The sequence below is a fragment of the Hyaena hyaena genome, unplaced genomic scaffold (genome assembly GCF_003009895.1).
Source record: "Hyaena hyaena isolate Hyena2069 unplaced genomic scaffold, ASM300989v1 scaffold_143, whole genome shotgun sequence".
Classification (NCBI taxonomy): Eukaryota; Metazoa; Chordata; class Mammalia; order Carnivora; family Hyaenidae; genus Hyaena; species Hyaena hyaena.
The window spans coordinates 1,739,017-1,754,301 of NW_024080775.1; the positions used below are offsets into that span (position 1 = coordinate 1,739,017).

Below are 15,285 nucleotides of genomic sequence, written 5' to 3' on the forward strand. Positions count from 1 at the left end.
TTAACAAATGTGTATATTTTTGCTACTATAAGAAGGTATAAAAAGCTGTGTGACTATAGAGGATGTGTGTGCTCATGAGTTTTTGTGGTCACTAAAACAGACAATTCACGATGACCTACCTTCAGATTTCCACTGAATAATAGAAATCAGTTACTTTGGTTAAATGGTGAGTTGTTGAAGCTATGCTGAAACAAGCAGAGCAGAGTATAAATGTGTATGCATAGAAGAAAGATGGGTGTGTTTTTCCTCCAAAGGGGGAAAAAAAAGAGTGGTTTCGTTTTAAAGCAAAGTGTCTTATTGTTTCTGAATATGGAAGGGAATAAGGAAACAAAATCTATATGTATATAGAAAGTTGCAGAAGGTTAGAGAAAATAAGCTCTATTTGATTTGATTACCTGCAAATGATGAACCTGAAAATAAGAACTGAAATATGTAAAAAGGGTATGTTTAGTTTGATGCATTCATTCAAAATATAATGCTTTTATATTTATATATGAACCTGAAAGTCAGGTCATGATCTCAGGGTCATGGGATTGAGCCCCTCATCAGCTCTGTGCTGAGCATGGAATCTGCTTAACATATTCTCTCTCTCTCCCTCTCTCACTCTCTCTCTCTCTCTCTCTCTCTCCCCCCACTGTCCCCGCTCCCACTTGCTTATTCTCTCTCTCTCTCCCTAAAATTAAAAACAAATAATAATAACAAATAATCTTTGGGGATTATTTACAATTGTGAGGGAGAAGTGATTTATTAAAAAAACAACACTTTTTTTCCAAAACCTAAAAATAAAGCAAAAGAATAACAGCTTATCTTTTCAATGTTACACTGAATGCTACACATTCTCTAATAAGTCTGGTCCAAAGTCTATTTAACTCTCTACAAGAATGTACTTTTGTTTGAGTTACTATTTACCATTGATTATAAGCCAGACTCTGAAGTTACACACTCTAATTTATAGATTTTTATCCAGCAGAGATACAAATGACTTCTTGGATACATGTTCACTTTATATTTTGAGAAGTCCTATTTTCAATTTTTTGAAATACTTGACAGGATGAAATCACTGAAATACAATTTTTGAAGTCAAATGACCACACATGAAACTTTGGTTGGAGGCAGAGACTGATACAGAATCTTCTCCAAAGAGTTATTTTGTATGTTTGTTTTTAGTGGATGATTGATGTAGCCTTAGACGATTTCATGTACTCGCTGATTTCATGAGGCAAACAAAACCTGATGTATAGGATTAAATGCTGCTTTATAAATCATTAAAAAGCATCCTAAAATCAATTCAAAAATTGACCAGAAGCCACTGCACTTTGCTCCAAAGAGAAATGACATGCTGAGTAAGCAACGCAAATGCTACTCACTCTTCTCCAAACTGAAGCACCCTGCTGCGTCAGCACTATGACAGCTAACACTAGCGGACACCGGCAGTAAAAGTCAAAAACAGCAAAACCTACCAAATGAAAGCCAAAATATTGGAAATTTCATTTACTCTGTGGTTAGTAACTATTTTAGTATAAGTTTCTAAGAAAAGTGTAATGGCAGAGTGTGACATAAAATCACACACACACACACACACACACAGGAAACCTCTTATTGAAATATACTAGAAACTGATATGAAATATGCTAGAAATCGATCTCAAAAATAAGAGAAATGCCATAAATTCCCATAAGATAAAATAATCCATTTTTTCATATCATCTGTTATTGACCAAAAGACCTAAACTCAAATCAGTTAGAGGTTTTGACTCCAAAGGTCGTCAGCATCCCTGGAAACAGAAGCAGCAGCTGTTTTCCCACAGATTTGGTTTCTTTAAACCATCCTTGCGAGTCTTCTCCTGAAGTCACCAGAATCAGACATTCTAAGCTCCCATAAGCAGACTAAGGTCCTGCTGTAATGGTATTCTTTGGGCCCTCACCCTATGATATTATTGTAGATGATATTTTTTAAAAGTATCCTCCAATGTCTTCATTTTTTTCTCCATAGATAATGGAAGAAAAGTAAAAGACACGGGGAGAAAAATACAGCATTAATTAGAGGACATAGCTTTGAACAAACTTGGGGAAAAATATGTTTCTTGTTGGGGGTTTGGGGTTTTTGGTTTGTTTTGTTTTTATAAGCCTGCTATGCTATGAGCTCTGTGGTGCAGGGACAATGCCTATATCCCCACCTCCTAGCACATGTAGTACCAAGAACATACTAGGCACCAGGGGGCACCTGGCAGGCTCACTTGGTAGAGCATGCAACTCTTGATCTAAGGGTTGTGAGTTCAAGCCCCACATTAGGTATAGAGATTACTTAAAAATAAAAAATCTTATAAAACAAAGAGTACAGTAAGAACTAAATACTCACTAAAGACATGACAAAATTAACCATTACTGAGCTATTAAAAAGTGCTATAATGATTAACATTATTTACAAATCAAATTTTAGATTTCAGTGTTTTGCAATTTGGGAGAAGTCAAGTCCGTTTGCTTTTGTGTCATTTACATGGAAACCATACCAAAGTACTGAGACTTTGTTGGTAAAGTGGCTGACCTCCTGACCTTTCAAGATGACATACCTGTTTTGTGTCTAACTAAAGGTATCTGCTTATTTTTTTCGTGCATGTTTCTTCAACCCCATGCAGTTTTTAAAACCAGGGGAAACATTTCTTGACTACAGATTTGTTGGCATAAATTCTAAAATACACAATTTTTTTTTAAAAAGGAGGAAACAAAAGAGAAGGAGAAATAACCATGGATTAATAGCCAGTGGTGTGGAATCTTAAAAATAGAAAAAAGAATAGTGAACTCATTGATACAGGGAATACACTGGCAATTGTCAGAGGTGGGAGTGGAGACTAGGTGAAATGAAAGAGGTCAAAAGGTACAGAACTTCCAGTTATAAAATAAATAAACCATGGGATGTAATATACAGCATAGTTAACAATACTCTATTATATATTTGAAAGTTACAGGGCGCCTGGGTGTCTTAGTAGGTTGGGTGTCTGACGTCAGCTCAGGTCATGATCTCACAGTTCATGGGTTCAAGCCCCATGTCAGGCTCTGTGCTGACAGTTCAGAGCATGGAGCCTGCTTCAGATTCTGTGTCTCCCTCTTTCTCTGCTCCTCCTCCACTAACTCTCTGTCTCTCAAAAATGAATAAACATTAAAAAAATTTTAAGAAAGTTACTAAGAGAGTAGATTTTAAAATGTCTCATTACAAATAAAGAAGAATTTGTAATATGTGTGGTGATGCATGCTAACTAGACTTATTCTGGTGATCATTTCACAATACATACAAATATCAAATCACATCATACATTTGAAACTAATATGTCATATGTCAATTGTATCCCAATTAAAAATATATGATGGGGGTGCCTGGGTGGCTCAGTAGGTTAAGCATCCAACATCCACTCAGGTCATGATCTAAATTTGTGGGTTGGAGCCCTACATCAGGCTCTGTGCTGACAGCTCAGAGCCTGGAGCCTGCCTCAGATTCTGTGTCTCACGTTCCCTCTCTGTCCCTCTCCACTTACATTCTGTCTCTCTCGCTCTCAAAACTAAACATTAAAATAAATAAATAAACAATTATATATATATATATGTGAGATATATATATACATCACACATATATGTATATACATATGTTATATATATGTCAGAATGAGGATGGGGAAGTGAGGGAAAGTCAGAGATTTACCTTCCTGGAAGAGTAATTTTGGTTAATGGCCTCTCATTTTACTAAACAAGACTTCCTTTTTTATGTTTATTTATTTTTGAGAGAGAGAGAGAGACAGAACATGAATGGGGGAAGGACAAAGAGAGAGGGAGACATAGAGTCTGAAGCAGGCTCCAGGCTCTGAGCTGTGAGCACAGAGCCTGATGTAAGGCTCAAACCAAGGACCGTGAGATCATGACCTGAGACAAAGTTGGATGCTCAACCAACGGAGCCACCCAGGTGCCCCATAAGCAAGGCTTCTGTACAACAGATCTGACTACTTCCATCCAATCAACTACACTTCAATTAAGAATGAAGGACAGAGTTGGTTTTCCTCATATACCATGCTTAAAAATGTTGAGTAATGTGACAGAGTGAGGAATTGAAATAATAAAATAAATAAATGAAGACAGCAAAAGTGTTATTTGGTAAGAAAGACAACAAAAAATTATCATGTTCCTAATAGAAGAAGTTGAATAGAAAGATAATCCAAAGTCACACAAAATCAAGGCTAAATAGAAGCCTCAGAGAAAGTCAGAGTTCTTTGGTCTCATCCTAATTTCCAGAAAATGCTTTTACAAATGGTCAGGCAACTGAGCATCTGAGATCTAATTGTGTCACGTCTAACAAACTGGTTTGATGTTCTCCTTTTAGAAGAGCAGATGGAGTCGTCTAAAGACTAAGAGAAACCTCTGAAGAAAGATGTGACAGCCTGAGGGACAGACTTAAACTAATGTTTAAAAAATAAATGCTTTGATGAATTAGCAAGGATTCTGCAACCCAGATCTAAATGAGATTTTTCACCATTCCTTAAACAAGGCCAAAGTAATTTTCTGATTTTAAAGAAGAAAAGAAGACACTACTTTAAGAAGTTAAATAAAAAGCAATTGATAAGAAGGAGTTCAATCATGAATACAACATCAAGGAAAGTCACTTTAGATAGTTTTTCTTCATTAAAAATTTCTTTAAAATACAGGGCACTGCAAATAAAAATATTATAAAAACTATGTGTCCACTACCCACTTTTAATAAATGTCATTATTTTGTCATACTTGCCTCAAATCACTTTTGAGAGAAATAGAAACTTGCATATGTTTGAATGTTTCTATATTTCTCTTCCCAGTGCAATACTCCTCCCTTTCTCCCCAGAAGCAAATATTACTGAGTTTTGATGGGTACTACATCAACTATACATTGACTATATCAACTATGTATGTAATAGTATAAAAACAGATAACAGTATACATACATAGTGTACAGAAGAAGTACACACAATATTAAAATATGAATTGAAACGCAGGCCTCAGGCTATTTGAACAGTTTAACCCCAAACATGGATATAAGACCAAATCATACAGTTTATATCAACAATATGAATGACAAAATTAAAAAAGAAGAATTGAAGAGATCCCTGTATGCCCTGTTTTCTCAGTTTGGCCACGTGGTAGATATTGTAGCTTTAAAGACCATGAAGATGAGGGGTCAAGCCTTTGTTATACTTAAGGAATTGGGCTCGTCCACAAATGCCTTGAGACAGTTACAAGGATTTCCATTTTATGGTAAACAAATGCGAATCCAGTATGCAAAAACAGATTCTGATATAATATCTAAAATGCGTGGCACTTTTGCTGCCAAAAAAAAAAAAAAGAAGGAAAAGAAAAAAGCAAAAACGGTGGAACAGACTGCGACAACTGCCAACAAAAAGCCTGGCCGGGGAACCCCAAATGCAGCAAATACCCAAGGAAATTCAACACCAAATCCTCAGGTCCCTGATTACCCTCCAAATTATAATTTATTCCTTAATAATTTACCAGAAGAAACGAATGAGATGATGTTATCCATGCTGTTTAATCAGTTTCCTGGTTTCAAGGAAGTACGATTGGTGCCTGGGAGGCATGACATTGCTTTTGTTGAATTTGAGAAAGACAGACAGGCTGGAGCCACCAGGGATGCTTTACAGGGATTTAAGATCACACCATCCCATGCCATGAAGATAACCTATGCCAAGAAATAACATACGGGATAGTGGTCTTTCAAGGACTTGGTGTTATTTATAGTGTTTGTTTTGATAACATTAGGTCAACCCATTTTAATAGTTGGGAGTGAGGGGGAGTGAAAGTGAAATTTTCGTGAACAATTTAAAAAAATAGCTGGTCTTTGTTTAGCCTTAGTGAACTATGAAATATGAAGGCCCTAATTTTGTACAATAAACTATGATTTGTACTCTAAAAAATAAATAAATAAATAAATAAATAAAAATATGAATTGAAAAAAAAACAAACTCATATAGCTCATGTGATTCACATATATATAGCTTAAATCTATATTATTAGAATTGCCTTCAATCTGAAAAATTTTATAGAATGAATTTCAGAGCTAGTTAGCATGGCTAAAAAAGAGTGGTCATTTCTCTTGGAAAGAAATAAGAATAGAAACAAAATTTAGAACAAAGGACTTTGTTATAGTGAATTTTGAAAGATATTTTATAAGTTCTGATAGTGAGAATGGGAAAGGATTTTGAAGGTGATAATGTGATCAAAATGCTACCAAGAGGCTCACATTTTATAAATTTGAAATTAGAAATGAGAGGAGTCCAAAATAGATTTCCAAGGTTAACCCAGGTACTAAGAAAAAGATCATGGTTACTCATTGAACTTTCTTCCATGCATGCTAAACTACTCTCCAGGAGTAATTTACACAACATTAGAAATTACATTAACTCTTCAAACCTCCAGGGTACTGTTTAGTAAGTTATTATCTGATGTACGAAACTTTCTTAGCACCTAAATTATTCTCACAACATCAGCTAAGTAATTCCAGTTATGGCCTCCATAAACCACATAGCTTTCTGATTACTTAAGAGTTCATGTGACTCCCGAAAGTGCTCAATTTATTCACAGAAGTAATTTAGGCCACCTAGAAAATCCAACTAAACAAGTGAAATTCACTCTGATGTCATTGTGTCCATATGCTTAAAGACAACAGAGTAGGAAAGGTCAATCTGATATGTGCAAACCTATTAAAGATAGAATCTATTGACTGTACAGCCAATCCAAAGGGCCATTATGATTGGCAAGCAAAGCCAATTAAATAAAGAATGGTTCACTTACTGATTTTATACAGTCAGAGCTTTAGTAAGTTAAAAATGCTCCATAAGTCTGGCTCTCAGTCAGACTTCCTGAGATCATTAACAGTCCCTTGGTAATTTTATCAAGGAGAGATGTATTGATCCCTTATTCCAGCCAAATCTAATTTACAGAATTATAGTCTCCCCTCCTCCAAATTCCCTCAGATTAAGTGATATGTTCTGAGAGGACAACCACCCCCTGCTTCTAAGATGCTTCTTCCAAACTCAAGCCTCTCTTGGGAAAACAAAAACTTCTCTCTGGCCCAACTCAATAGCACAAGTGCCTTTATGGGTCACAGAAGCCTCTTCTCCCATGATCCACTTCACAAAAAAGTGTACATATTCTAATCCTTTCTTTCACAAGAGATGTGTTTTTCAGTCATTCCACAGCTGATCTCAACTGAACAGGACATGGACAGATATTTATTTACTACTGATTTCTCTATGTATCATCCCAGGAGTGATAAAGAGAAGGGAAAAGTGTGAAGAGCAAAGCTGTGAGCTTCAACTCTTGCTGGGAGAAAAGAAAATAATTAGCTTTTTGCTATCCCTCTTGGAAATAAACATTAGCCTTACTGGTTCAGAAACAGAGGTTGGAAAACACCAAACCATTCCATTATGGTAGCCAATTCATAAATATGATCATTACTTTTTCCATTAAAACACCTAGGGTAGGGCAATCTATATCAAAATATTATCAGCATTCTTCACAGAGCTAGAACAAACAATCCTAAAATTTGTATAAAACCAGAAAAGACCCAGAATAGCCAAAGCAATCCTGAAAAAGAAAACCAAAGCAGGAGATATCACTGCTGAATGTGAATCCCAGACTTCAAGCTGTATTATAAAGCTGTAATCATCAAGACAATATGGTACTGGCACAAAAACAGACACTCAGATCAATGGAATAGAATAGAGAACCCAAAAGTGGACCCACAAACGTATGGCCAACTCATCTTTGACAAAGTAGAAAAAATATCCAATGGAATAAAGATAGTCTCTTCAGCAAATGGTACTGGGAAAACTGAACAGCAACATGCAGAAGAATGAACCTGGACCACTTTCTTACACCATACACAAAAACAAACTCAAAATGGATGAAAGACCTAAATGTAAGACAGGAAGCCATCAAAATCCTCAAGGAGAAAGCAGGCAAGAACCTCTTTGACCTTGGCCGCAGCAACTTCTTACTCAACACATCTCCAGAGGCAAGGGAAACAAAACCAAAAGAGAACTATCAGGACCTCATCAAAATAAAAAGCTTCTGCACAGCAAAGGAAACAATCAGCAAAACTAAAAGCCAAGTGACGGAATGGGAAAAGATATTTGCAAATGACATATCAGATAAAGGGTTGGTATCCAAAACCTGTAAAGAACTTATCAAACTCAACACCCAAATAACAAAGAATCCAGTGAAGAAATGGGCAAAAGACATGAATAGACACTTCTCCAAAGAAGACATCCAGAGGGCCAGCAGACACATGAAAATCCACTCAACATCACTCATCATCAGCAAAATACAAATCGAAACTATAATGAAATAACCACCTCAACCCTGTCAGAATGGCTAACATTTAACAACTCAGGCAACAACAGATGTTGGCAAGAATGCAGAGAAAGAGGATCTCTTTTGCACTGCTGGTGGAAATGCAAACTGGTGCAACCACTCTGGAAAACAGTATGGAAGGTCCTCAAAAAATTAAAAACAGAACTACCCTACCACCCAGCAATTGCACTACTAGGTACTGATCCAAGAGATACAGGTGTGCTGTTTCAATAGGGCACATGCACTTCGACAATGTGTATGGCAAGCAACACTATCGACAATAGCCAAAGTATGGAAAAAGCCCAAATGTCCATCAACAGATAAATGATTAAAGAAGATGTGGTATATATATATAATGGAGTATTATGCAGCAATCAAAAAGAATGAAATTTAACCATTTGCAACTACGTGGATGGAACTAGAGGGTATTATGTTAAGTGAAATTAGTCAGAGAAAGACAAATATCATATGACTTCACTCATATGAGGAATTTAAGATACAAAACAGATGGACATGAGAATGGTAGCAAAAATAATATAAAAACAGTGAGGGGGACAAAACATAAGAGACTTTTTTTTTTAATGTTTTACTTATTTCTGAGAGAAAGAGAGGCAGCATGAGCAGGGGAGGGTCAGAGAGAGAGAGACACAGAATCCAAAACGGGCTCCAGGCTCTGATCTAGCTGTCAGCACAGAGCCCGACACAGGGCTCAAACCCACGAACTGTGAGATCATGACCTGAGCCGAAGTTGGACACTTAACCGACTGAGCCACCCAGGTGCCCCCTTAAGAGACTCTTAAATATAGAGAACAAACAGGGTTGCTGGAGGGGTTGTGGGAGGGGGAACAGGCTAAACGGGTGAGGGGCATTAAGGAATCTACTCCTGAAATCACTGTTGCACTATAAGCTAACTAACTTGGATGTAAATTTAAAAAATAAATAAATTGTTTTAAAAAAGAAAAACATCTAGGGGAGGGGCACCTGAGTGGCTCAGCCAGTTAAGTGTCCAACTTCACCTCAGGTCATAATCTCATGGCTCATGGGTTCAAGTCCCACATCAGGCCCTGTGCTGACAGCTCAGAGCCTGGAACCTGCTTTAGATTCTGTGACTCCTTCTCTCTCTGCTGCCCCTGCTCACTCTCTCTCTCTCTCTCTCAAAAATAAATAAACTAAGAAGAAGAAACAAATAAAAAAAAAAAAACACCTAGGGGAAATCATCTATAAGGGAGCATGAACTAACATGGGGCAAAATGGCAAGACAGCGAGGGTATGTGCACATGGTGGCCCACCAGTCTGCAAGATAACTTGGGATGAGAAATCATGAACTAGATTTTTTTAAATTATCACCAGTCTTACAATTTTGTCAGTAGAAAACTAAATAGTGAGGTATTTGTTTGGTTTTGTTTGAAAACTCAGTTAATTCAGTGAGAAAAAAATGAATTACTCTGGTTTGACATCACATAGGCATTTGCAGGTTGACAGGGTTTTAGTTTCTGCATGCATGTTTTCTATCATGTTTACAAAGCTTGAGCTGCCTACAAGTAAGACATTTCTTTGGAATAAAGGGGCATTGTTATCATGGAAAATAATAAAAATGACCACAGCTCAGAAAGCATTAATGCCATCTCTATGCATTTAAACTACAGCATAGTTGGCTGTGAAACATAAATACATCTAGTTAACACTTACGCACATACTGGGCATCTAAAAAATCATCTTTTCTTTTTTTAAGCAATACTGACACTCAGCACCTTTGAATATAATTTCATGCAATTTAATTTTTTTATTTATAAAACTGTTTCCAGGTGTGATTATTATTCACCCATCACAAGACATATTTTTAGAAATAAAAACTGACAGCATTCACTTCCAAAATTTATGTATGCTGGTAAAATACCCTAATTAAACAACAACATAATTTTGTTAATGTAATTTTTTGGTATCGGTTTACACCTCCTAAAGATGTTTGCAAAGTTAAAAAAAAAATTTTTAACTCCACAGTGTAGGTATTTTCCATTGACGCTATTCACTATCTCCTTATGGATTATAGCTATGTAACCCAGGGTGATGTCTGGTAATACTTTCTCAAATTCCTTTTCTTAATCTGCATAACCAGAAACCCCAAGGATGGGGGGCAATAGCATCTTTGATATAACTGCAGGCTTATTTTACCAAAGCAAACTGTGACAACAGAGTATGAAAGCATTCCTTCAGAAGGAGGGTCCTAAAAGTGAGAAAACTCAGGAAAATTCTAGACAAAATTCACCTATTTGTGATTCCAGGCAACAAAAGTACAACAAATTACCCTCAGTACTTAAGAACTCCAGAAAGGTATTCCACTTTAGATAGAAATAGAGTTGTAATTATTTATCCATTCGATATTTACTGAGTACCTACTAGATGATAGGTAATGTGCTAGGTGATGAGCATCCAAGAATAAAAATCCTGGGTCTCTGTTCCACTCTGGTGTGGGAGACAGATGCACAAGGGATTTGCCTCTAGTGATTAAGTTTGAGTGTGGAAGATGAGATTCTCCTGGGAATGATGGTTATTTGGGAGAAATATCAGTCAGGTCTACTCTGCAGGAAGATCATCTTGTTCAAGAACAACAAAGAACAAAAGGTACCAGTCCCGGGGCTCCTCTGAGCATCAGAGCCTGCCAGCAGAGACCCTGGGGTCTCCAGCTTACAAGGTCCCCCTTACACTCTGAGTGCCCATGGGCAATGTGTCCCATAGAGGTCTTTCCCTGACAACGGGGCCTGTTGGGACTTTCTGCCTACTGCATTGTTTATTTTTCCTTTCTCATAATTAAACCTTCTTCTAATCCTACAAGGTAATAATATTTGCAAATGAAGAACACCTGGTTATCGAACATGATGAATTTTCCAGGCTTCTGGGGAAAAAGCTGTTCAAGCCAAAGAAATCTAATATGCCCCCAGAAAGTAACCCAAACCCTTCATGATAGGAATACATGAGCACAGGAGTTAAGTGTATATTCAGCACAGAGAAACCATGAAATTGTGCCTCTGTGTGTGCATGTGTAACCATAGAATTCTAAGCTTGTAGGGTGTGCTTTATATCTATATCATATGTTATCCAGATACCAGTTGTATATTATAAGCTGCATATGCAATACCATATGGACACCATAAAATATCACATGTGTTGTCAGGATAATTTTACATTTAGTGCATGATTAAAATGTCTTATATACCTAGCTTTTCTACGTATACATGGATTTATCTAACAAACTGCTTTCATTATCAAATTCGGATACAGATCAAAGTTAAAGTCTCTTTACTTAAATTTAATACAAAGCAATATGGAGATGTGAATACAGTTTGTTTTTCTTCACTAGATTTTTCTGCCACGCAGCATTTAACACTGGTGCAGCTGTCAATACCCATTCATCTGCTATCGGGCAGCTTTTTCCTTTCACTCACTGTGACATTTTTAAAGTGGCAAAAAAAACCAGCTTAAAACAGCATATTTGTCACTTTTTTTTCTAGTGACCTTTTAAGCACTAGGGAAAATTACTCTATATGTACTAAACCTTTTAATCATTACACACACATTTCACAATAGTGCTTTATATAGGGGTATCATTTAATTAAATTTAAGAAATTTACACAGAACGTGCTGCTGTTCATTTAATTATTCAAAAATTTAAACATAAGAAAGCCTCATAGCTTTTAGCTATGGCAACCATGTAATGCAACTATAATTTACATTAAGAATCATTTTTATAAGTGGAATTTCAGAAATAACTTGTACGCACCCGCAGTTTCCAGCTTTTAAGATAAATACCTATATATATAAAATACTTTTGTTCAGTAAATTAAAAAGGTATGTGGATGGTCAGGCATCACAAGGAAGGTTTTGAAAAAGAAGATGCAACACTGAGTCTCAACTGTATTTTAGATTAGCTGTGTGACCTTGAGGGAGTCACTGTGTATCTCTGATTTGCAGCTACTATCTCATCATGTGCAAAATAAGATACTCATAGCCACTTCTATCACAGTATGATTATGAGAACCAAAGTAGCAAATGCTTGTGAAACTGCACTGAAATCTCTACAAAGTGGAAAGTAATATGACTATTAGTTGAAAAACAAATATTATTCTGTTTCCTACAAGTAGCAAAGAAATGTAAAATTCTTATAACACATTATAAAGAAAATGTTTAAAACATACTAAAATATCAACATTAGCAGTACAATATTTAAAGTTAGTTTCTTTCCTAAAAATAGACACAAATACTGCCATACCTGCCATAGTATGACATTAAACATTGTAAAAGTTAGTAATTCTGGATTTCCTATTTAGTCTCATTTTTTGTTTTTATCACTTTCACTATAACTGACACATCTTTAGAATGACCAGGTCTTTTCCCTCCAATCCTCTCTACTCTGCAGCCAGGAATAAAGAAAGTGAATGGGCTTTACACCCTAAGACAGAATAGCCACTTCACCACTTATGAGTTGGTCATCAAGAGTGCTTAGCTTCTCAAAGCACCAGATTCCTCCTCTCTTCAAAAGAGAACATAATACCTATCACATAAGGTTCTTTCATGGGTCATAAATAGTGTATATTCAGGGCCTGATAGGTAATAAGCTCTCGGTCAATGGTATTCATCACCGTTGTTCAGGGAAGGAAACCTCTTACCACATTTTGCTCTGACAGCAACAGGGAAGACTTACTGATTCTGCAGCTGAGCCAGAATCCTGCCAGGAATCAAGGCACAGGCCTTCCCATCCCTCAGGTGGTCCTGTTGAAGCCCTCCTCATTTGGCTTCGGCATCATGGTGAAGCAACAGCTGGGAAGGACAATCCTCCCTTCAAGGCCAAGGGTCATTGTTGGTTTGCAACCTCAGGAGTTTGTTTGGTAACCTGGGTGAAATTTGAAATTGGCCCCCATACAGAGAGGACAAGGAGAGATGAAAGAAAGAGGCGGGCCACAATTGACTGGTAGGTGGCACTTTTAATAAGCAAGGGAATTCGCAGACTAGGCTTATCTTAAGCAATCACAAAATGAGAAAACTTCCACACATGCCCTTGAGAATCTTTAGAAGCTTTAACTGGATTCAGTCACACATGCCATCCAGATGGTCTTAATAACACTTTAACTATCTCAAGGTTATGTCCAGGAAATAGCTCCGAGTGTGGGAATAGTGGGTGAAACACAAATTCCAAGGACAAGGAGGAGGTGATGAGCCTCCAATTGTCTGCATCTAGCCAGCAGGTCGACCAGTAGTCACATCCTTTCAAAGAGCTCCTCCAGCAATTATGGTGTCCTTCTCCCCTCCCCGCCAGTCTCTTCATATAGATAGGGAAGTGGGGGAATGGACTCGGTCCTGCCTGATAGTAACAGGACTATGCTCACAGAGATCACTAAACATCATAATAAAGATGAGTATTAGAATCACTTGAAACTGTCACATCAGGGTGGTTTAGAACAACAACTTGAGCTGGGTCTTAAAGGATGAATGAAATTTGTCAAGCTGGCGGGACTCAGGAGAAAGATTTGCTGACAACGACAATAGCACGTTCAAATCTCAGAGAACTGAAACAGTATGGATGGCTCTGTTCATATCATTGAAGCGTTGTTAGGGAGCAGAAGGAGATCAACAGTGATTGCCTCATGGTACCATTCTGGAAAGTCTAGGTTTTATCCTCTCTTCAGCTAGGACCCAGGAAAGTTTCCAGCAAGGAAGTAACACTCCCAGATTTGTGTTTTAGAAAGACTGCTTTAATGTTTATATGGAGAATGGCTGGAAAAGATTGCACAATGAAAGATTAAGTAGTAGACTTTGGAACAGTCTAGACAAGAAATAGCGTGATCCTGAGCTAAGGCAGTACTGGGGTAAGTGCAACTAAGAGATAGAATCAACAGAAAGTAGTGAATGAAGATAAGAAGTGAGAAGAGAAAAGTTGAGGATTATTCCTAATTTCCTAGTGAGTGTGACTAAGTGGATAGTGCACAGATTAAACATAATACAACAAGCTATACTTTGTAATGAAATGAACTTGGGCTAATACACAACTACACCAGAAGACAAAATGAAGCAATCTCATGTTTGCACTTATTTATGATAAATATCTGGATTTAAAAGACACTTTTTTTCAGTACCTGCCATTTTGATATAAAGGCTGAATAACTGTATTCCTATAAACTTAAAATCACCTTGAATGTATAACAGCTAAAAGATGCTAGGCCATCTTATGGGCAATGATATGCTTTTTAAAACTGGGAGATACAATGTTCATAGCAGCACTCTCAGCAATGAAAGAGCCTAAGTGTCCATCAACGGACGAATGGATCAAGAAGATGTGGTTTATCTATACCATGGAATACTACATGGCAATGAGAAACAATGAAATCTGGCCATGTGTAGCAACAGGGATGGACCTTGAGGGTGTTAGGCTGAGTGAAATAAGTCAGGCAGAGAAGGACAAATATCATATGTTTGCACGTATAGGAGGATTAGGAGGAACTTAACTGAGGAACAAGGGGGAGAAGAAGGGCGGAAATGGTGGGGGAAAGGGAGAGAGGCAAACCATGCGAGACTCTTGAATGCTGACAAAAACTGAGGACTGATGGATGTGGGGGGGAGGGGGGATGGGCAGGAGGGGGGCACTTGTGGGGATGAGCACTGGGTGTTATATGGAAACCAACTTGTCAATAAATTATTTGTAAAAAAAATAATAAAATAAAATAAATAAAAAATAAAAATAAACAATTAAAAATTTTTAAAAAAAAACAAAAAAAAAACTGAGAGATAACTCTTAGTAATGTTATGTCATGCTCAATAATGTTCTCCACAGAACATGGTATAATGCCCCTTCCATATACATTGTAGTTGCCTTCTTAGAAAATTCTGTGTATATTTAAACTTTCATAAG

The 15,285-nt window shown here is 37.0% G+C and overlaps 1 protein-coding gene across 1 annotated transcript; it reads left to right on the forward strand.

Annotated features, from left to right (window-relative positions):
- Positions 1 to 5,013: 5,013 nt before the first annotated feature.
- Positions 5,014 to 5,899, forward strand: LOC120236007 (U2 small nuclear ribonucleoprotein B''-like). Its single transcript, XM_039238593.1, has one exon. The coding sequence runs from the start codon at positions 5,045 to 5,047 to the stop codon at positions 5,723 to 5,725; it is 681 nt and encodes a 226-aa protein (XP_039094524.1). The 5' UTR covers positions 5,014 to 5,044; the 3' UTR covers positions 5,726 to 5,899.
- Positions 5,900 to 15,285: the final 9,386 nt, after the last annotated feature.

Bases quoted from the DNA above. Each gene is read 5' to 3' on its own strand.
- LOC120236007 (XM_039238593.1), top strand. From the start codon at position 5,045: ATGGATATAAGACCAAATCATACAGTTTATATCAACAATATGAATGAC.